The sequence below is a fragment of the Hydra vulgaris genome, chromosome 15 (genome assembly GCF_038396675.1).
Source record: "Hydra vulgaris chromosome 15, alternate assembly HydraT2T_AEP".
NCBI lineage: Eukaryota > Metazoa > Cnidaria > Hydrozoa > Anthoathecata > Hydridae > Hydra > Hydra vulgaris.
Window position 1 is genome coordinate 19,795,468 of NC_088934.1, and position 23,439 is coordinate 19,818,906.

The following is a 23,439-nucleotide window of genomic DNA, read 5'->3' on the forward strand; positions in this document are numbered from 1 at the left end:
ATATATATATATATATACACAATGTAACAAAAAAAAAAAAAATTTCTGTTTATCAAAGTTTTTTGATGTTTCTTAATTAATTTGAGTATGCTGAGTCTGAATATGACATTGGATTTTTTATTGCATCAATCGTTTGGTCGTAAAAAAAAAAAAAAAATCAATTAAACATATAATTAATATAAATCGTTTTGCATTAGATTCTACTTTAGTCAATATAAAACATTTACTAATTCAAAAGTGTTATGTTATGTTACAAAACTTCATGTTACATCATGTTTCTTACATATATTACATAATGTTACATTATATTGTATTGTAACAGTCTCTCACAATCTCAAAAAACACTAAAAGTGAACAGTAGAACGAGGTTTTCTTTTATGAAGTTTCTCGTCATCGCGTATCAAACACCAGATGTAGTCACCCATCATAGCTGCATCCCACCTGCCCTGGTATCTTTTCTCCATTGCAAGAATATCCTGATGGAAACGTTCCCCGTGCTCTTCACTCACATCACCCAAATTTGGTCTGAAAAATTCCAAGTGTGAATGCAGGTAATGCAGCTTTATTGACATTCTGCATTTCATATCTGCGTACCGTACAATTAAGTTTTCCACTATCTCTTTGTAGTTATCACTCTTATTGTTGCCTAAAAAGCTATGAACAACATGTCTAAATGCAGTCCATGCTTCTTTTTCAACAGCAGACATTTTGTCCTCAAGCTCCTTACATGCCAACATAACTTTAATCTGTGGACCAACGAATATACCTGCTGAAATTTTTGCATCTGACACCTTTGGAAACATCTGCCGAATATGCTGGAATGCTGCACTATCTGGGTTTAATGCTTTGACAAATTGTTTGATAAGACCAAGTTTAATGTGAAGGGGTGGTAGTAAGATCTTTTCAACAGGTATCAGAGATTGATTAATAACATTGTGCAAACCAGGCTGTAAATGTTCTCTCACTGGCCACTCACGTCTTGTGAAGTGCTGGTTTGCAGCCCTGCTATCCCATAAACAAAGAAAACACGAGTACTTTGTGTATCCTCCTTGCAGACCGAGAAGAAATGCTAGCATCTTAAAGTCTCCACATACATCCCACTTGTAACTGTCGTAGTTGATTTTCTCAAGCAACAACTTCACGTTCTTATAGTCTTCCTTTAGATGAACGGAATGAGCTACTGGAATCGAAGGAAATCGGTTTCCGTTATGGAGCAAAACTGCCTTTAGACTTCTTGTTGAGCTGTCAATGAATAATCTCCACTCTTCAGGATTGTGAACAATGCCAATGTCATTGAAAAGACCACGAACGTCATGACAATAGCACAGTGATTCTGATACTACATAAAAGTATGCGAATGTTTCATGTCTTTTTCGGTATTTCGAGGTTCTGCAGCTTGGATCTAATAAATTCCATTCTTTCAAACGTGATGTCAGAAGTTCTGCATTTGATTTAGTGAGACCTAAATCTCGTACTAAGTCATCAAGTTCTTGTTGGATAGGGAAATGAGGTGAATCATTCGGTTCCCTGAAATCACAGTCATCATTGAGTTCATCCGGTGAGTCTACTTCAGAATGATATGCAGCTGCTTCTTCGGATTGAGGTGGAGTAGGAACAGGCAATTCATCACTGTGTGGAACTGGTCCAATAGAAGATGGTGTACTTGGATAAACTAGAGTCAGCCTATCTTTCGGTTTTTTATACTTTGAAATGTCAACAATGCAGAAAAAGCAGTCATCATGATGGTTCGTCGGTTCTCTCCATATTCTCGGAATCGCAAAGGGCATTGACTTTCGGATTCCACGCAGCCATCCTTCCAGAGTTGATCTGCAGCTACCACAACTGTAGTGTGGTGCCCACGATTTGTCCTGATCTCCCATAGCCATGCCAAAATAAGCATGATATGCAGTAAAGAATTTTGTACCACTGACAATCTTATGTTTAGCTTGTGTTGGACTAATATAGTAACCACAAACATAACAGAATGAGTCAGGACAAAGCTTGCAGGATCTACTAGACATATTCACCACTTCATGTAACAGTTGTAATTAGTTAAACTGAAAATAAACACACGAATATAGTTAAAATCAGCATATATATATAATGTTTTAATTGCATTACACATATACGAAAACTCCGAAATATACTTTATGCTTTTTCTCAGGAAATCTTGATGATAGAGAAAAACCAATGGTACCACTGAAATCAGCATACAAAAATTATGTAAGAAACATTAAAAAATTAACATAAACAAAAATGTTGTTACATGGTGTATATATATATATATACACATATCTATAGTACGTTGATATTATTGAAAGTTGCATAATATTTATAGTAAATATTTTTAATATTTATATTAAAAATTAATAATATATATAATATAATAATATATAAGTAATATTTTTGATGAAAAAAGAGCTAGTTTGTTGTCCAACACTGGATAGCAACTCTTTTTGCACCACAATATTCCTAAACTTCTTTAAATCCTTACATAATTGACTACTGCAAATAAAATTACATTGTGTTTGTTAAGGTAGTACCCTAAGAAACAAAAGTCAATTAAAAACAAAAAATTAAATAAACTTGGATTATTTTTTGCTTTGTTTACATTTTTGTCGTTGTTTACAAAAACAAACAAACAAGGCTTCTGAAAGAAGATCATAATGATCTTACCATCAGAACCTTTTACAAATTTTTTACATCAATACATATAATTTTTTACATCAATTGAAAATATAAATCAAACCACTGTTACAAATATTTAAAAAAGTTGGATCTTATCGTCAGATCTTATAAAAGCGCGAATATATAAATACCATATATAAATATATATATACAAAGTAAATACAGTAAGATATCTCTTTATAATAGGAAAGAGAAAATACAACAGTCTTTTAAAAACACAAATACATGGTAAAAATTTAAAAAGTTTATTAACAGATAAATTTATTTAAATATATTATAAATATATAGAATAAAATTTTTAAGTTTACTTTTAAATATCGGAAAAATATTGGGTATATCAAAGGTAAAAATAATTTTATTTCAAAGATACAGTGCTCGAAATGTTATGCAAAATTTGTTAAATTTATTTCTGCAAATTGGTTCATATACAAAATTTTTAAGTAAATATTGAATGAGTTTAGAAAAAAAAAGTCTTTAAAAATAGGTAAAGTTAAATATTTTTTCCACATGTAAATAAAGCATAAAATGTTATAAACATTGAGCTCGTAAGTATTAAGTATTTTCATCTCCATAAATAATGGTTTGGAATGAGTTAAACGATCCGCAAAATTAATCAATCGGAATTCATGCTTTTGACGAACTTACTTTTTTCCCCCAAACTATGTTGGCGTAATTTATATTGGTGTAAATAAATGAGTAATAAAGTTAAGGCTTTCTTGTTTAAACGATTACTTTATAAATAATATTGTAAAAGAGCTGAAATTTTGACATTTTGTTCTTTATAGTAATTAAATTCATTTGTGAGAAGATTTTTGTTTAACGCATTTTAGCTTTTGAAATTTTTCATATTAATCTGTTTGACTCGCCTAATTTGTTACAGTTTGTTAGCTTTTTATGCACTATTTCTAAAATATTATTTTATTTTCATTTATTTTCCCTCAAATGAATTCTGGTATTATGTTTATAATATATTACAAATTTCATGTTAAAATGGCTGGTAAATTTTGAGTAATCATTTCACAAAAATTTGTTTATTTGTAGTTTTTAATTGGTTGATCTAGGCCAAAAAAACTTAAAATAAGAAAATATGTATTTTTAAATTTTAATGACATATTTATGTTTAAAAATTTTTTTACTATATATTTATGATTAAAAAAGTTTTACTATAATTCCAATGAATTTTTTAATCATTTCTTGGGGTACCACCTTCAGAATTTTGTGTTTTTTACCTAGGTTTACCTATAGTTCTTCATTGCCCTGTAGGACAACGATTTTTGTACACAGTTAGTGTCACATGTCTTAAAAAAAATAGAAAAATAAATTACGGCATTCCGGCCTAAAATATTGTAATTCCGGCCGGAACCGGAATGACCTAAAAGTCACAAATTAGAGATGTACAAGAACGGAATTCCATCCCTACAGAACGGAAGTAAATCCCTAATTGAAAATAATGTAAAACAGATTATAAATAATACAATATTTTTAACATTAATTTATCTATTTTAATTATAATACAAATAAATTATTTTGAATACTATAACAGTTATAATATATTATAAAATATATTATATAATATATTATAAAAGATTATAAATGTTTAAACTATTATAAAAATTTTAGAAATAACTTGAATTAATTTTTTTGGAGCATTAAACCCGGTTTTGTTGTGGGGCGTCACACATGTCTAAATTTTTATGTAGAACGTCACGAATTCCAAACTGTTTTGTCATTTAGAAATATAATCATCGTAGTTTTGAAATAAAAAAACTGTTTTGTCATTTAGAAATAAACCATCGTAGTTTTGAAATAAAAAAAATTTTAACTTTAAGTTTAAACTCTGAAAATATTTTATTTACAAAAAAATTTTCAAAATAATTTATTACATACATAAAAATAATTAAAAAAATTCTGTTATAGATACAATATTTTACTTGAAACTGTGTCATTTAATGTCAAAAATAAAAAAATAAATTAATATAGTAACAATGGCGTAACTTGGAATCTCGTTGCCACGAACTGGTTAACAATGTTTTCTTTAATACTTTTTAATGACTACTCTAAATGCTACTTTAGGTTAGTTTTTTTTTGCAAGAGTGATGTGATATGAGCTCGATAGGCACGCTGAGAGCCCGAGCAACGCCGATGTAAACAGTAGACTTTTGATGTAAGAATTCGTGTATAAAAAAATTAAAATTGTTTTGTTTCAGGTAACATAAAAATACTGAGACGATTGTTAAAACAAATTCTACGTTACTGTGCTAGAATGATTCGAAGCTTGTTTTTTCTTTACAATTCGAGCACACCTTGGGCAAGTGTTCTTTGAGTAGCATAACCTAAATTAATAATTACACGTAAAAAAGATATATTAAAAAATTAGTTATTTAAATATGAAAACTACCGAAAGTATATATATGTATATATATATATTTTTTTACAAGGAGTATAATTGCAGCAAAAAATGTTAACTTTTTTTTATTGAAAAACCTTATTAAGCAATAAGTTTCTTAAAATAGAGTAAAAGCGAGTCAAACTCACTATTTTTTCGATCATTGATCGAAAAATTTAAATAAAACCTGAACGGATAAGATTATTAAAAAAAATAAAAACACCAAAAGAAAGAGAACACTGGTGGCCAAAGAGACCTCCAGGTTTTATGTTGTGTCATTCAAATGAAACTTTTTTTATTCAAACTATTTGTGCTATAAAAATAGAAGAGAGTGTTGAAAAAATCGAAAAAAAAGGGTCACAAATGGGTAAAAGGGCAAAATTGAGGGGTCTATGCCTATTTAAACATTTTAGATGTCCATTACAAAAAATATGTATAAATTAAATTTCAAATAATTTAAACAAAACTTAAAATAATAAAAACATATAATAATATTTACAATATTGTCGTATATATGGTATAAAATCCGACAAGTTAAAACTAAATTAAACTTTACTTCCATTAAAAATAACTACAGAGTCACTCTCGATGGTAAGTAAACTCTTCTACATGTTTAAATCTGTTTCATGTAGGTTTAAATTTAGAATAAGGTCTGGTCTTTACTTTGTAGAAAATTAAATTTTAATACCGATTACGTTTTTTTCTTTCGTTTTATAGGCAAAAATGAAACAAAAAAAATATGGTAAAGTAGTAATATTAAATTTTTTCTAGTAAAACCGATCATTCATATATATACTTTAAACTCTTTTATTAAGTAGGGGAGAACTTGCCCCTTGATCTGTAAGCACCTTTGATCCTATAGTGTTATCTCCATATTTGCATAACTTATTAAAGAGGGTTGATAGCCAGCGTATTATAAATACTGTATCTTCAAAAGTAATTGTGTTTTGGTTAGAGAATAGACCACTATTAAATTTATTTCTAAAAAGTTAATCTTGACAAGGAAACATCTTTAATATTTTTTGCTTCCAACAGGGGTGGAGATACTGCAGCACTTAGCTTACAAATAATCATTTTTGCGAAGAACATCAAGAAAAGCCACTATTCTTGTTTATCCTTCTTAAAAAAAAAAATCAAAGATGTGCAATAGATAGTAAGTGCGAATGTATTTTGGCTAAGGCAAAAGAGCCATGGATTAAAGCTGGATTTTCTATACTAAACAATCAAAGCCTAGTGAAAAGTCTTTCAAATCTGGACAATTTATATTCAAAACTTAAGAAGCATTCGATTTCGCTGCAGATTTGGCACAGCAAGAATTTAAAGTTTACCTGAACAAAACATTTTTAGCTGGCATTCAAAAAAAGATCTGATTCAGACAAGCTTGAGGATTTGGAGTTTCTGGAGGACCAAGAAGGGGAAAGAAGATTTATGCTTGGAACAAAAGATAAAAAGTGCAGAAAAAAAGTATGCACTTCTTTAAAACCAAAAAAAAAAAAAAAGTTTACAAGGCTTTCTATGCAACTTACTTTCAATTTGCAAGCCACTTAAAAAGATTTAAAATGAAAACAGTTAAACAACAATAACAATGTTCACTCCCTTATTCAATTTTTCATATAACTATATTAAATTATTAATTATTAAATTCTTTTGACATTTTTAGGCAACAGTGAGTAGCAGAATAAGAAAACAGTGTGTGAAACAACAATATAAAGAAAATGTTGAGATTGATACAGATACTAGTGAGGACTCCTCGCGTGATTCTGATTTTAATCCTGGAAAAAGGTTTGAAAAAAAACCTTTTTAACAAAAAGTCACTGCTGAAATTCTCATTGATGTTTTCGCTGGTAATGTTGCTCTTGCGGCTACAATAAGTGATATTTCTCCAAGTGTTTTGCATAAAGTTACAATTCTAACTCAATCAGGAGCTGATCTGACAGATTTCAAATGTAGCCCATCTACAGCAGCTAAGAAAATGAAATATGCCAATCATAATATACGAACAATATCAAAAGAAGATGTTCAACAAGCAATGAATGAATCCCCATACCCATGCATAGTGCATTTTGATAGCAAAACATTAATTAAAACTAAACAAAGAAAAAACAATTAAAACTGATAGACTGGCTGTACTTGTAAATATTGAAGGTGAGACACACCTACTTGGAGTACCTCCTTTAGCATTATCCTCTGGTGAAGATCAGTGCAATGGTGTAATAGACCTTCTTAAGGATTACAAGCCAAAGTAGGAGGAATATATTTTGATACTACTGCAAGTAACACTGGGTTAAAGAAAAGTTCTTTATTAAGAATATCCAACAATATAGGCAAATATCTTTTACTTATAGCATGCAGACATCATGTATGTGAATTAAGAAAGGTTCGTTTTTGTAATTCAGTTTCAGATGAACATTCCACAGAACCAAATAAACCCATGTTTAAAAAATTAAAAACTGTTTTTGAATGTCCTCATTTTAATTAGAATCAAACAGAACTAATAAAGTTTGATTGGAAAGCAGTAAGGTAAGGGGGGAGGGGGACCTTTCTTGAGAAAGATGCACAAGAGTTTTTGAACTTTTGTCAAAAATACATTACAAAGTGAAAATAAAATAAAGATTTTATCAGAGAAGATAGAAAGAAGCTTGCAGAACTTGTTGTGAGTTACCTTTCACCATCTTCAGTAACACTAAGAAAGCCTGGAACAGTTCATCATGCTAGGTTCCTATCCAAAGCACTTTACTACCTAAAGGTACAGCTTCTATCCAGCCAAATTGAGTTCGTAAATCAGAACAATAAGTTCAAGACAGAAACCAGGCTAATAAGCGAATTTACAGTTTGCTTTTATGCCAAATGGTATTTACAGGCTAATGATGCTATTAATGAGCTAATAATGAGCTCCCTTTCTTGATATAAAAGCAATACACCAAATGCAACAGTACTGAAAACTTTGTGCCAAAACAGATGCTGTCAATGCAGTTTAAACTCTCTATACAAATATAGTAGGTATTTAGATTCAACAATGATTCCTCTTGCTCTGTTGGATGATGATTTGTCATTTGAGGAGAAAGCAAACCTTGCAAAGGTAATTCTAACTTCTAAAGTGCAGATTTCAACTTGGTACAATACTAAAAACAAATCAAAAATAGATATGAGATAAAACAAAAATGGGAAACAAAATTATTGAAAATCCTTCTCTCTTGCTCTGTTGGTTGATGAATCTTATGTTTGATAGAATTGGATTAGAGGAACAAAGGATAAAAGATTGGCTTTCGCTTCCCCTGAGTATTAGTCTACTCAATCTGTTTTTAAAAACTTTCAGAATTATGCCAAATCTTTAATTATAGTAAATGATCATTCAGAAAGATCTGTTGGAATGATTCAGTAACTTATTCACTGATACAACAAGGAGGAAAATAAACAAAATACATTGCTAACTGTTGAAAAAGTTTGGTGTGCTTTCAAAACACCTGGAAGACATTCAAACAAACTTTCTAAAAGAAAATTTATTGAAAGCTTATCTTCTCTTGATAAAAGGAAGAAAAGTGATGAAAATGAATATGAACACAACTGAAATTATTTGCTCTTGAAATTTAATACATTAACATGAAACTATCATCAATATTGTAATTTTTTCAATTCAAAAGACAAAAATAAAAATAATAAAAAAAAAAAATATGATAGCATGTATTTTTATTCAAATATATAGGTAAAACAACCTGGAAAAAAAAAAATTTCAAATTTTGCAAAAGACAAAAGAAAAAAACGATAACATGTATTTTTACTCAAATATATAGGTAAATATAAACAAACCAGAAAATTTTTGTTTCTAAAAAAAGTGCTTAGGGGGGGGGGGGTAAGGATAGAGTGATCCTGTTGAGCTCAAACTTTTCACAAGTTGTTTTTTTAACATTTGCCCCAAATCTGGAGTGTATGGTATTTTAGATTTGAAAATTTCCACAATTTGACTACCCCTAATATATACATATATATATATATATATATATATATATATATATATATATATATATATATATATATATATATATATATATATATATATATATATATAGAGCTGGCAAAAAGTCTTGCAACAAGGCACAATTTTACACAAATCAATGTTTGCAATGTGTACACAAATGCAAAATGTCTTACAACATCATAAATACTTTTCATAATTACTTCCAAAAACAATAATACTTCCAAAAAGATTATATTTTCACCAAAAACAAGTTCAATTATTTTTATTACATTGTATAATCATTTTAAACAGAGGTACTATTAATATTTGGTAGGATATCCTTCGTTTTTTAACACAGCACTAATTCGTTTGGGCATGGATTTGGCAAGATTTTCACATAGTCCTGATGTAATTTCTGTACACCATACATGACGAATAGCATTTTTTAAACCATCTAATAAACTGCAGTTCTTAGCAGATACACGCTTCTTGATTAATATCCAAAGATTTTCAATTGGGTTGAGAATTTCCAGGCCAATCAAGCAACTGTATGTTTTTTGATCCAAGCCACTGCTTCACAGACTTCGCAGTGTGGCATGGTGCTGAATCATGTTGAAAAATTGTGCACTGATGAATAATCATGAAATTGATTAGAGATTCATCCAAAACGTTGAGGTACTTTTTGCATTCATAGTTTCTCCTTTGGGTAAAAAGTATAAATCTCCGAAGCCATGAGCAGAAAAACAACCCCACACCATTACAGAAGGTGAATGCTTCACAGTTTTGCATGTGTATTTAGGATTGGTAGGATTAGAACTAGTAGGTTGACGAACAAAATGCTTAACATCAGAGAACTGACGAAACATGGACTCATCACTGAACATCACCTGTGTCCACTGCTCTTCTGTCCAATCTTGATGCTTCTTGCAGAACTCAATGCGCTTTTTTCTCATCTTTTCAGTTACTAATGGCTTCTTAAATGGCCTTCGTGCAGGTAAGTTTAATTCCGCAGAAAGTCTGTGACGGATTGTGTGCTTTGAGACATTAGAAAGTGTTGGTATGCTGTTCTGTAGGTCACCAGAGGTTATTGAAGGATTCATCTTGACCATTGTTACCATCCTGAGGTCAGTACGCTGTGAAGTGACTCAAGGACGTCCAGACCTCTTTTTAAGAGACAGGGGGATAACCTGCTTTTAAACACGCCAAATTGTAGTGCGTTCAACCATGTAAATTGTTGCAATGTCTGCATGAGACATACCGCTTTTAGCAAGGCGTTGAATGCATGCTTTTTCTTCTTTACTAAGCTGCCGAATCTTAGCCATGATTTTCACTGAATTAACTGTTTAAGCTACAAAATTGTCTTTATAAATATATTTATACCTAAAGATAAAAATATAAGATAAAGATAAAAATATAAAATACACTGAGCCTACTGGCGTGGAAACATTGATTTGTGTAAAATTGTGCTTTGTTGCAAAACTTTTTGCCAGCACTGTATATATATATATATATATATATATATATATATATATATATATATATATATATATATATATATATATATATATATATATATATATATATATATATATATATATATCTGTGTGTGTTAATAAAGATCCTTATAAATGAAGATCTTTTCATAATTCATCCAAAAATTAATAATATAGTAAAATTATATAAAGATGTTTCATTTTTTTACAGTTATTCATGGAGTATCATAAAAAAAGAAAAACCGATAGACCTAAGGGTAAAGTTAATGAAAATGAAATGCGAGCAGCTGTCAATGCAGTTCTTAGTGGTGGTACAGTTTATCATGTATCTAAAGAGAGGGGAATAAATTTAATGACACTTAAGAGATGTGTAAGGAAATGTCAATTAAATCCAAATACAGTCTGCAAACCTAACTTCATTGCCATGCAAAACTTTACCAACTAAGAAAAAATATCTTTATCAGACTATCTTTTAAGGGCTTTAAAACTTCACTATGGATTGCCAACCAAAACAATACGAAAACTTGCCTATGAACTTGCAATGACTCTTTCTGAGCGCATTCCTAAGTCATGGAAATATTTACAAACTGCTGGGAAACAGTGACAATGGTTTTATGTTACGTAGAAATGAGTTATCTTTAAGAAATCCAGAAGCTACTAGTATGGCACAAGCAACTGCTTTCAACAATATTGGTGAAAAATTCTTTAACTGTATAACGATTGGCTGAAACAAACATCTTTTAGATTGCATTTTAAAAGATGTTCGTTTCAGCAACAAAAACATATATAATGTTGATGAGACAGGTCTCACAACTGTTCAAAAACCAGTTAAAGTAATTGCTGAAAAAGGAGATAAACAAGTTGGAAGGATAACTTCAACAGAAAGAGGGGCATTGGTAACAGTTTGTTGTGCAATTAATGCAATAGGAAACTCAATCCCTCCGTTTTTTATTTTTGCAAGAGTTTATTTCAAAGGAAGTATGATAAATGGTGGTCTACCTGGATGTGTTGGGGTTGCAAATCCATTTGGTTGGATGAATATTGCAATGTTTTTAGAGTGGATGAAACATTTTATTCAAAGTTTGAAATGTTCACAAGCTAATCCAGTGCTTTTACTTCTTGACAATCATGAGAGCCATGTTTCAATTGTGTGTTTAGATTTAGCTAAAAAAATAGCATAACTATGCTGTCCTTTCCACCACATTGTAGTCACAAGCTGCAGCCATTAGATCGGTCAGTTTTTACGCCACTGAAACGCTATTACAATGCAACCTGTGATGACTGGGTTCTATCTAATCCAAGACCGATGAGCATATATGATATAGCTGCAATTGTAAGGAAAGCTTATGCATAAGCTTTTACTCTATTTAACATTTTTGCAGGATTTGTTGTGGCAGGAATCGAACCCTTTAATCCTAACATATTTTCTGATAATGAGTTTTTGGCTTCATATGAACCTATTACTGCTAACTCATTTTCGGGTGTTATTGATCCAGTTTCGGCTGTTGTTCATGCCCCAGCTTTTAATTAATCATTGACATCAAGTCTGTCATCAGGTTCAGCTTGTAGCATATTGCCTATTTAGCCTATATCTGACCCTGGAAGTCAACTATCTAGTGTTTCTATTAATATCTCTCATCAAGCGATTCTAGAAAAAATTTAGCCATTTCTGAAAGGTGGATCAAGAAAGTCTGTTAAATGACATAAGCATTAGCGCACCCAAATACTCACAGACACTACTGTTCAAAATGAACTAAATAAGCTTCAAGAAATGAAAAAAAAATCTCAGTCAAAAAAGAAAAAACATGAAATGCAAAATAAGATCTTCATGACAAGAAAAAGAAAACTTGATCTTAAAAGTAATGGAAAAAAAAATTTAAACAACAGTAAGAGTGAAAATACATTAGTATCGCAACACTTTAAAGAGATGTCTTGTGGTTCTACTTTAGGAAATAGTAAAGAAGTAATAATAATAGTAAATTTCATACTTAAATAACTGGGGAAACATCGAACCTCAGTAAAAAATAACATTTTTTTCATTGATTTTTTCTTCTAATAATAAAGATAAATTTGTAGTAAAATTAATAACTTTATTATTTTTTTATTATGGAGTTGTGATGACTTAAAAATAATTCTTATACATTCATGGTATAAATTTGAACTCGGATCAAGTATACATGCATAGGATCAAGGGTGCATAGAGGTAGAATCAAGGGAGCATACTGGTGTACACCCTTGATCCCAATTGAGCATTTTTAGTTTTTATAATTTAAAATCTGCTTAAGATATTCTGGTAAAAAAATGATTATTAAATTATAAGGTATAAAGTTTGCTATCATGTACTGTAACTTTAGATATCAAAATGAAAACATATATTCAGAAAATTGGCCTGACATATTTTAAGGATCATGGGTGCATACTCTCCCCTACCCATGTGAATTTTTAAATTAGATACCTATGTGAATTAAATGAACATCTAGTGTGTTAGTTCCGGTTTCTTTCTATATAAAGCTGTTAATCAAAAATGACTCAATAATATTCATTAATCATTTCAGGGTTAATACAGGTTCTCAATGAAAGATTTCCCTGACTCAACTCAAAAATAGAAGTAGTTTTCCCAACTTTTTTTCTTGAAAAACATCATTCCCCCCCCCTCCCCTAACTTTTTTCAAAAAAACTATCATTTTTTCTCTGATTCGTTAACTTGATATAGAAATAATGATAAATTTCCAGAAGAAAATAAACTCACATTGAGATGCATTGACACTTGCATATAGAAAATAATACTCAAATTGGCATGCATTGACACTCGCATATATAATAAAAGAGCATATATGACTGATCATACATGTTCTTTAATTACATGATTTGTTTTTTAATTGACTGACCATACATGTTCTTTAATTACATTTAACAACTACTAGAGTTTTCTTAAAGTTTTACATACAAAAGTACTTAATAATCTTTTTTAAAATCTTTTTTCTATAGTGATTCTATAATAATTCCCACCACCTCTCTGGTAGTACCGCGCTCAACTTGTTTTTCCGCGCAGCAGCCTTGTTTGTCAAGGTTCGTGTTTCGGAGTTATAGAGTTGAGAGAAGGTTAAAACCACCTTTAAGAAGCCTCCTCCTCTGTAGTGGCCTCCTCCGCCTTAAGGAAGTGAATTAAAAAAATAAAAATAAAAAATAATGAAAAAATAAGTCAAATAAATAAAAAATAAAAAAACAACTTCATCTTGAAAATCAATTATTTTATAAAGAAAAAGAATAGTCATAGTAAAGCAATATAAAAAAATTAACATTAATTTCTTCTTTTCCTCTTCAAAAATTTGAACTGCTTTTTCTAAATTTTTAATTTCAAGACATTTTTCTTCACTCTTCTTTTTCAAATCGTTTCCTTTGATAACTAACCCTAAATCTTTTTTTCACATATATATTTCTTCAAATACTAACCCCAAATCTTTTTTTTGCATACATATTTCTTTGATTACTAACCCAAATCATTTTTTTCTTCTGCTTCTTATATGATATTAATATACACAATATCAAGAATCTAGTGAAAATATTTTATTTATTTTTAAATCACTGATTTCTCTGGTTAAAATGATTGCGTTGATTTTTCTTAGCATTCTTTTTCTCTTAATCAAGGTCTAGCTGATATCTTTGGCATGCACCTTTCACAAACTTTATAAACTTATTTATTAGCTTTTTTGTTGAAGGTATCAGGTTGTTTTTTTACATATGGACTACTTTCATCTTTAAATTATTGATCTTTTTCTTAAATTAACTTTGGCTACAATCTAACATTAACATTAGGTCCTCTCTCTACCCTTGCTTGATCATGACTTGTAAATAAAACCAATGTTAGAACAGATTTTAACTCTTTAGTATAAGGATAGTGGATATATGAAAAAAGAAATCATCTAGTATGGTGCTCTCACAACTTAAAGATTTTACTATTTTGGGATCTTGAGGTAACACTACCAACAGATCTGAATATTGAGGCAAAACTTTCTCTGCTAAAGTCACATTAATATTCTTTAATGAGTCAAAAGTTGTTTCATCTTGCTTCGTAACTTGATCGGCCATATACAGAATTTGAATCTATTGATTGGATTGGTTGTATATAGGAACTTGGATCAATCACATTTGCAATTCTTACCATGTGATGATGTATGTGTGATGTGATGTTTTCCTTTGCTTAAAACAGAAATCGAACTTAATTATTAACTCTTAACTATTAAGTACCATTTAGCTCATCCAAAGCCTCTTTTATTTGGAATGAATATATATATATATATATATATATATATATATATATATCTATATATATATATATATATGTATGTATGTATGTATGTATGTATGTATGTATGTATGTATGTATGTATGTATGTATGTATGTATGTATGTATGTATGTATGTATGTATTACCATATTTGCAGCTTCCTTCTAAAACTTTTTTACATCTGCAGTTCATTCTTCAATTGAAAATCTAAAATATCTTTTATCTTTAGATAAAAACCTTTTTCAGTAAGATCAAGCTCTAATAAATCAACAACAAAATTGGATTTAAGGAGAATATCAGTTTTAACAAACAACTGCATTAGGAATCTATGGAATATTTTCAGGTCCTTGCCCAGAAAACACAACATTAGATCATCTGTTTGATATTTTCTAAGATACGGATGTTTGATATTTTCTAAGATATAACCAAATAGCAATTTGATGTTTTTTAAAAGATGATGTTCTGCCAGAAATTAATTATGTTTATTATTTTGGCCATATTTCTTTGATGCCAATATTTACAAGTTTCCTCAAACCAGCTACTTCTCTTTCCAATTTCATTTTCCTAAGAACCTTCCACTTCACATTAGGACCATCCATTGATAGTTGTACTTGTTTACATTATTTTTAATGATGCTCTTTCTCATCTAGACAAGATCTAAAAACGCTTTGTAAATGTAGTTAAACTTGTTCTATGTGCTAAGCTTAAGCCTCTTTCTCATCGTTGTAAAGTTAATTCTCTTACTCTTTTCTACAAATTCTATCATGATCACTGCTCAAAGTAGCCATCATAACTAGTTCCATCAACTAAAACTCATTCTTGTTTGACTCAAAGTTTCATTTGTTTATTGTATCTGTCACTAAGTGCTCTAAAACTTTTTTTTCCCCGCACTTCAACCCTTTGAAACTCTATTCCATTTTCATGTTTTCCTGACTCATACAACCTACAACTTTTCAAGTCTTCTGTCAACTGTTTCCTTGCTCTATAACTCTTTTTTTTTTTTTTAAATAACTCCCAGCTTAATAGTGATTGCTTGCAGCTTTGTTGGGAGTGAGCCAAAATTAAATTAAAAAAAAAAATCCTAACCACATAAACCATAATTTACTCTCTTAAGTCTGTTACAGAGTCAAAGAAACAGAATCCCAATATCATACTTTAACTTTGTTACTAAGATTGTACCAAAATCTCACTATTAAATCCGTCTCAGATTCTTGAATGACTTTGTTCAAGCTTTCATAATAATAAACAGCCAGCCATTCTGATTAAAATATTCATTTTTTTAGAACAAATATACTTTGGTGAGAACATTTTTGACATTTTTTTTTACAAAAGCAACAATATTTTTGATACTGTCTAAATATTTGTACAAGCTTTTCAGCCATTTCACTTTTTATCTAATTTATTTCTAACTTTTGACCAGAAAAAACGAAACAAAGAAAATATTCTTTCTATTGATCCTGAGCTAGCAGAGCATTTTTAAAGTTTAGAAATAAATCACAAAATCCTTTAATTTAAGCAAAATCAACCCAGGTACAAAATCAGGATAATGATTATAAAGCCATTCTTCTGCTTCAACTTCATTTTCAGGATTCTTCATTGTCAGGATTTTACCAATGAAAAATTATTTTTATTACCATTTAATTCTATTTTTAATCATTATTTTTCTTTTACGCCTATGAAGCCTTAATTTGTAATAAAAAAAATTAAACTTTAATTAAAAAAATTAAATACTTGATCTAAAACAACGCAACATTTTTTGAGTTGGGTTTGAAGACTGTTTGCTTCTCTAAATATTGCTTGATACACAATATCAATTCCATGATATTGAGTTGATATCAATATATAACTATATATCAATATCAGCTATATATCCATATCAATAATATAAAACTAGCAGATGTCAGCGAACTTGTTCCAATTTGAGAGGATGATCCAGCTACCAGAGCAGATGTTCTAATACTTAATTTTTTGGAAATACACTATCACAATTTTTATTCAAATTTTTTGACAGATTGAGATTACTTTCTGTATGCTTGTGTAAAAACTCAAATTTATTTTGGCTATGTTTTAAATATGGCTCTACTAATTTTCTTTCTTGTTGCTGTGTACTGTCTTCAACTTTATTTTTTTTTTTTAATTATATAATTATAATAATATAAATATAGATAAAATTTATAGAATAAAAATAATCATATCATTTTTTTGATCACTGATCATAACATTAAAATAAAATAAAATGAATATTTGAATAGAAAAAACAACATGAAGATTAGGAATTTGATTCCTTTATTTGAATATGTTGAAATAATTGTTATGTTAATTTCTGGCCCATTTTTTAAATAGAAGTTTTGAAGAGAGTCAAAAATATTTTTTTTTAGCTTGCTAACTTTGACCAAAAATCAAGTGAAAATAATTTTAAAACTATATATTGTTGATTCTAATAGCGTAAATATTTTTTAATTAAAGATAGAATATGAAATAAAATATTAGAAAATTTTTTATCCATAACCAGTGTATGTGTAAATTAATATGAGAAATGAGACACTGACATAAATGCAAACTTGATGCAAAAACTTGCTTTGTTTGCCAAACAAATTTAAAAGCACTGGCAAAAGTGTGTATCTGCAAAAGTACAAACTACTAACTTTTATAAAAAGGTACATAAATAAACATAGTAACTCACAGCCAAACTTTTCATATGCCTAACAATAGGTTTTAATTCAGAAAAATGTTAAGCATAATTCAAAGATAAATTAAAATTTTAGCACATCTATTTTGCGGCGCTTTTTTAAAAAAATCGTACAAATTTAGGCTGTTAAATAATTTATTTTATGTCAATTGAATAATTCATCTGGAAATAGTAAATAAATATTTTATTAATTTTATTTGATGTAAAACATTAAATATAATTAAAAGATATATAATACACTAGCAACTTATTGTCTATAACACCCTAGCAACATATAATTTACATTATAGTATTTATAACAAATATTTATAAAAAAAGTCACAGGTAAATAAAATATTTATTATAAATATTTATAAAAAAGAAAAATTGATTTTAAGCTCAATTAAAACAAAGAATTTGTTTACAAAACATTTTTCAGTCATAAATTTTTTTGGAATACTTCTATGTACTTCAGGGTATTTTTAAGCATATGAATCCTGGGATAAAATGATTTTTTATAATTCCCAAATTGAGCTTTTAATACCAGGTTTATTTTATGTTAGATTTATTGTTTGATTTATCTAATCTTACCATGAAAACTTGCTTACATTTTTAAAGCTTGAAGCTCTTAATTTCTTATCTTATAACTTTGTTTAGTCATTTTTAAAGCTTGAAACTCTTGATTTGCCTGTAACAGACAGGGCTGTCCCAGGGGTAAAGCCATTTTTTTTTTAAAGATTTTAGTTAGCAAATTTTTTTTGCCCCCCATCCCCAAAATTAGTTCTTTAAGATCTTTTCGGGACAGCCCTAATTAGGGGTCATCCACAAATTACATTTTTTAAAACTGTTTTTGAAATTAATTGTTAATTTTTAATAATTAATTTCAAAAAAAGAGTCTACAGACTCTATAAAGACTATATAGAATTCTCTTTTCTTGGAAGTATCATAGTTTAACTAAATTTTAATAATAAAATAAGATCTGTGATTGAATTATGAGGAGATGATATAATTGTATCATTAAATAATAATACAATTATATCATTTAAATATATTAGAAAACCTATTTTTAATTTTTAGGGTAATAAATTCCATTTGATATTTTAATAATAGCTTAAAAGGATTATTTTATTTTAGAACAAACATTTGTTAATCATTGCTAACCATAACATACAAAAACATCTATTTAAAAAAAAAAAAACATTAAAAAAAACCCTTTAAAAAAGAGGAAATTACCGATGAAATGTTCCTTTACAAGAACACACTGTAACATGGTTGTCAAAAGGATAAATGATTTCATTAACGCGACAGTATTCACAAATGAAGCCTTTACCTTGACAAAGCTAAAAAAACAATTTAAAAAAAATAATACTATTGATTGCCTGAAAGTTTTGAAAGAATAAAATAAAATTAACTGAAAGAATGAAAAAAGTATTTTGTTTGTTTTTAACATATAATAAATAAAGACACTGAAAGAATGACAGAAAATTATTTTGTTTTTAACATCTTACCATAAAATGGGGCAAATCCAATTAAACTTAGTTTAAAAACTTATACTATGTTACTAACTTGAACTGCATGTACAACTTATTTTATTGTAAGATATGTTAATGGTATAGTTGCAAATTGCTTTGCAAGCAAGAAATGTGGAGCTAAACTTATGAATTGATGAACATGGTTTATATCAATTTAATTTATCATATAAAGCATGTTTGAACATCTTTTAAAATCTTTCAAGTTTGCAACTTTTTTACAACTTACTGAAAATGCTTGTACAATGTTGCTTCCTTCTAACTAACCATACTAACAGTTCATATTAAAATAAAACTTTGAAAGAATTTACTTTGTAGTTTGTTCACTATAGTAACTAAAAAGAACACACACTTGATATTTTTGGGGAGAACTTGGATCTGACAAAGTGCAAAAAAACCAACAAATACATAAAATTTCAAATTTTTCTTTTTTAATTAATAAATCTAATGTCTTAGTGAATGTCTTTATTTCTGCTTTCTTCTGTTCTTCTATTCCAGCAAACTTGTGGTTCTCTAGCACTTGCGTGCATATGTACACATAAACATATAAATTTTTCCAGCATCAAAATCAAAAGATGCATCTGAATAAGTGAAATCATTTATTGCTTACGTTGCTATATTATGTTACTTACGTTGCTCTATTATGTTGCTTATGTTGTTCTAGTATATTGCTTATGTTGCTCTAGTATGTTGCTAATGTTGCTCTATTATGTAGCTTAGATTGCTCTAGTCATTTCTAACATTTTTAAAATAATCTTTTATCTCAAAGACTCTTTCAATAAAAAAAAAGCTCTTTTAACAAAACAAAGACTCTTTTAATAAAAAAAAAGCTTTACTTATATTACACTTAAGAAAAGTTAATTTTACACAAATTGGAATAATTATTGTACATCAAATGGCACAAAAAAAAGGTTGTAATCTATCTCATGATGAGAAAATGCACATTGTTTTCAAGTTTAAAGAGGGCATTAGTATGAGAAAAATTTCAGTTGATTTCAAAGTAGCCGGAAACACTGTGAGTAATGTTTTGAAAAAGTGGAAGGAGACACACGTGTCTCAGAGAGTTAACCAAGGCCATCCAAAAAAACAACAGTAAGAGATGGGAGGGCTCTAGTGAGAAAATCACTTGGCAACAGTAGGTTAATTTCTTCTCAACTTGCACAACTAGCATGTGACAATGTTACATGTAGCACTAGGAAAGTACGACACATCTTGTTAAAAAATGGACTTACAAAATGTATTGCCGCTAAAAAACCACTTTTGTCATCAAAAATCATTGAACTAGATTTGCATGGGCAAAGGGTTTTAGAAAGTAGTCAGCTGATAGTTGCCAGTCTGTTTTATTTAGTGGTGAGAGTTCTTTTGAGCATTTCTCCTCAAAGTATTGCATTAATATTCACAAAAGAGTTGGTGAAAAATATTCAGATTCATGCTACTGTAAATCATGGTGGAGGTTCAATTATGGTTTGGGTATGCACCATCTCCTGATATATCCCCATTGAGACATGTTGGAATGACATCAATAAAAAGTTGAGAAATGCAAGACAATCTAACAAGAGAGCTCTTCTTAAAATTGTGCAGAAAACCTGGGAAGGAATGGGAAATGACTATTTGAGGAAACTTATTGACACTATGCCACAACGTGTAAATGATCTATATAAAGTTGGTGATGGATACACAAAATGGTAGAATAGAGTGTCATTGTATTATTATTTGTTTTAAATACAAACTTACTTTATACATAGAATATATTTATCTTTTAATTTAATTTAATTTTATTTTCAATTTTGGCAGTGGCTCATTTAATTTTGGCCAGCACTATATGTGAGTCACTTTTTAGTTCCAACCATCTGTAAATCTCTATTCTTTCTAATTTGGGGGCTTCCATTAAATATTTACACGGGTATGGCAGTCTTCTCCATTTGACAAGCGCTTTCAAGCTCTTGCTCTTTTGCGCTCGCCCACACGCCCACCATTACTACGGCTGGCGCTTTTTAAAAAATTTCGCCAAAAAATTTCAAGTGTGTTTTTAAATTGCAAGAAATCTTTTTTCTTAATCAAATTCTAATTAAAGAGGTACAAAAAACAAATATTTTTTAAAATTGCGCATGCCAGACAAATAAATACTGTCCAGCCAGCGTTTTTTCATGTGCTCGCTGTGTATTTCAAACGGAGAAGACTGGTATGGGGAAATGGAGGTTACCCAAAAATGTGCGAATGCATACAAGGGGAAGAGGGTGTTAAAGACAAAGTGTAGATATGCAATTTGACTCTCATGCAATTTGATTTTCCTCTTTAAAAAATCAATATTATGTTATGTAATAGAGAAATGTCAAATTAACTAAAAGATTTTTGTCTTTATTGTTTTGAAATATTTATGAGTAGGAGAATGCGAGGGGTTGATTTTGTAATAAATAATGCATATATACCCAGTAAAAGAAAGGGGGGGGGGGAGGGGTTGGGTTGAAAGCATCAGGTGCGTACTATGGAGAAGGGATCCTAAATTAGTAGTTTTACTGGGTACATACTTTATGGATGGCCCCTTAGCTGTTTAAATTTTTTTGTTAAATGAATGCTTTTTTTTACTCTGTTTCTTCGCAACAAAAATTATGCATAAAAATGTTGAAAAAAAGTTTATCAATAAAAGCAATAACTCTTTTCTTAGTCCTGCTAGGTGAAAGTTTTTTCTGCTTTATTTTTGTTTGAGTTACTTTAATCAGCAATATTTTTCGACAGCTTTAATTTAGAATTAAAAAGGAATTTTAACATATAAATACAATACAATACTATAATGTGCAATACAATACTATAACTATGACAAAAAATGACAAAAAAGAACTTACAGGACAATCAAATTTGATATGTTTTGCAAGAGTAGCACACTTCTTAGTAAGCTCTTCTAGCAAAATATTGTTTTCCACATCGATTAAATCTTGAATTGAATATGTCAGGGGGTTGTCCATGAAATGTTGACGATTTTGAAACTAATTTAAAAAGTTATATTAAGTCATAAAAGTTTTGAATTCTGAAAAAAAATTTTAATAATGATAAATATTTGAAAACATTTTTATCACATATAATTTGTAAAAGCATCTTGCGATACTTGCAATACTTTTTTAATTTTTGGAAATTGTTAATAAAAAACTTTTGGACCATTGAAAATAACAGAACTCAATGGCTAAAAATTGCCTAGAATTGATAAAACCTCCATTTGAGTTTTCAAAAAAACTTGCAGGTCAAAGTTGACAAGCTTATTTTAATTGAAAAAAAAAAATCTAATTTTTAAATCCAATAGTAATATTAATAGAAAAGACAAAAGAAAAAAAAAATGATGAAGAACAAGAGAAGAAATTAATAATAAAAGAATTCTATTTAAAAAGAATTAAAAACAAAGATAAAAGATTACTAATAAAAGAGTTTCTGAAACTTTTTTTTTTTTTTAAATTTTCTTAGTTGCAATTTAGGCTTGGGTAAGCTATGCATGAAAGAAATTTATTACTGTTTTGAAAATTTGCATTATTTTATACTCTTTTTTGAATTTAAAAAAGATAAGATAAAAGATTACTAATAAAAGAGTTTCTGAAACTTTTTTTTTTAAAAACTTACTTAGTTGCAATTTAGGCTTGGGTAAGCTATTATGAAAGACATTTACTACAGTTTTGAAAATTTTGCATTATTTTTATACTCTTTTTTGAATTTAAAGTTAAAAAATAAAAAATATGAAAGATCATTTGTTCATTCTAAATATAAAAAAATCTCAAAAAGCATTGATGTTTGAGAAAAAGTTTTTTGAGCATTAATGAACAGCAACAGTAAAAACTTCAGAGGAACTTTATACCGTTTAAACTATCAGCAAGGTCATTAATATATATGAGGAATAATAAAATACTATGGTGGAACTTTGTGAAACCTGGAAGTTACTGGTAATGAAGGAGAGTGTTATCCATTAAAGACAAATTTAAAATTAAAAATAGGAAGGAATGACTCAAAATTTTAAAAACTTTTACGCCTATGATGCAAAGCTATGGAGAAATATAGCATGCCAGACTTTATCAAAAATTTTTGATATGTCAAGAGGTATAGCCCTTGCCTGACCGCTTTCACCTAACACACAACCTTGAAAAATATATATATATATATATATATATATATGCACACATACATATATATATATATATTTTTTTCAATAATAAAAGCTTTATATTTGTACAGACATGGTGCAATGGTTATAGTTATGGCTCAGAACCCAGGGGTTCAAGATTAGACATTTATGGTTAAAAAAAAGGCTCTTAACAACTCTTTGTCTTTAAAAATGAAACTAATTCCTCTTTTAAAAAACAACAAAAACACAACTTAATAGACTGGAATGTTTTTTTTTATGAAAATGAAAACATTTTTAACGTTTTTATTTTTTTACTGTTTACATATATTG

The 23,439-nt window shown here is 28.9% G+C and overlaps 1 protein-coding gene across 2 annotated transcripts in view; it reads right to left on the reverse strand.

Moving 5' to 3' along the window:
- Window positions 1-4,517: 4,517 nt before the first annotated feature.
- LOC136071990 (putative leucine-rich repeat-containing protein DDB_G0290503) overlaps window positions 4,518-23,439 on the reverse strand; it is a 61,064-nt gene continuing 42,142 nt past the window's right edge. For both annotated transcript variants that reach the window (XM_065818992.1, XM_065818993.1), the window contains 3 exons: window positions 21,851-21,991; window positions 18,712-18,818; window positions 4,518-5,021 (listed from right to left, as the gene is read on the reverse strand). In XM_065818992.1, the coding sequence (XP_065675064.1) occupies window positions 4,934-5,021; window positions 18,712-18,818; window positions 21,851-21,991 (336 nt within the window). In that variant the 3' untranslated portion in view covers window positions 4,518-4,933. The remainder of the gene's footprint in view (window positions 5,022-18,711; window positions 18,819-21,850; window positions 21,992-23,439) is intronic.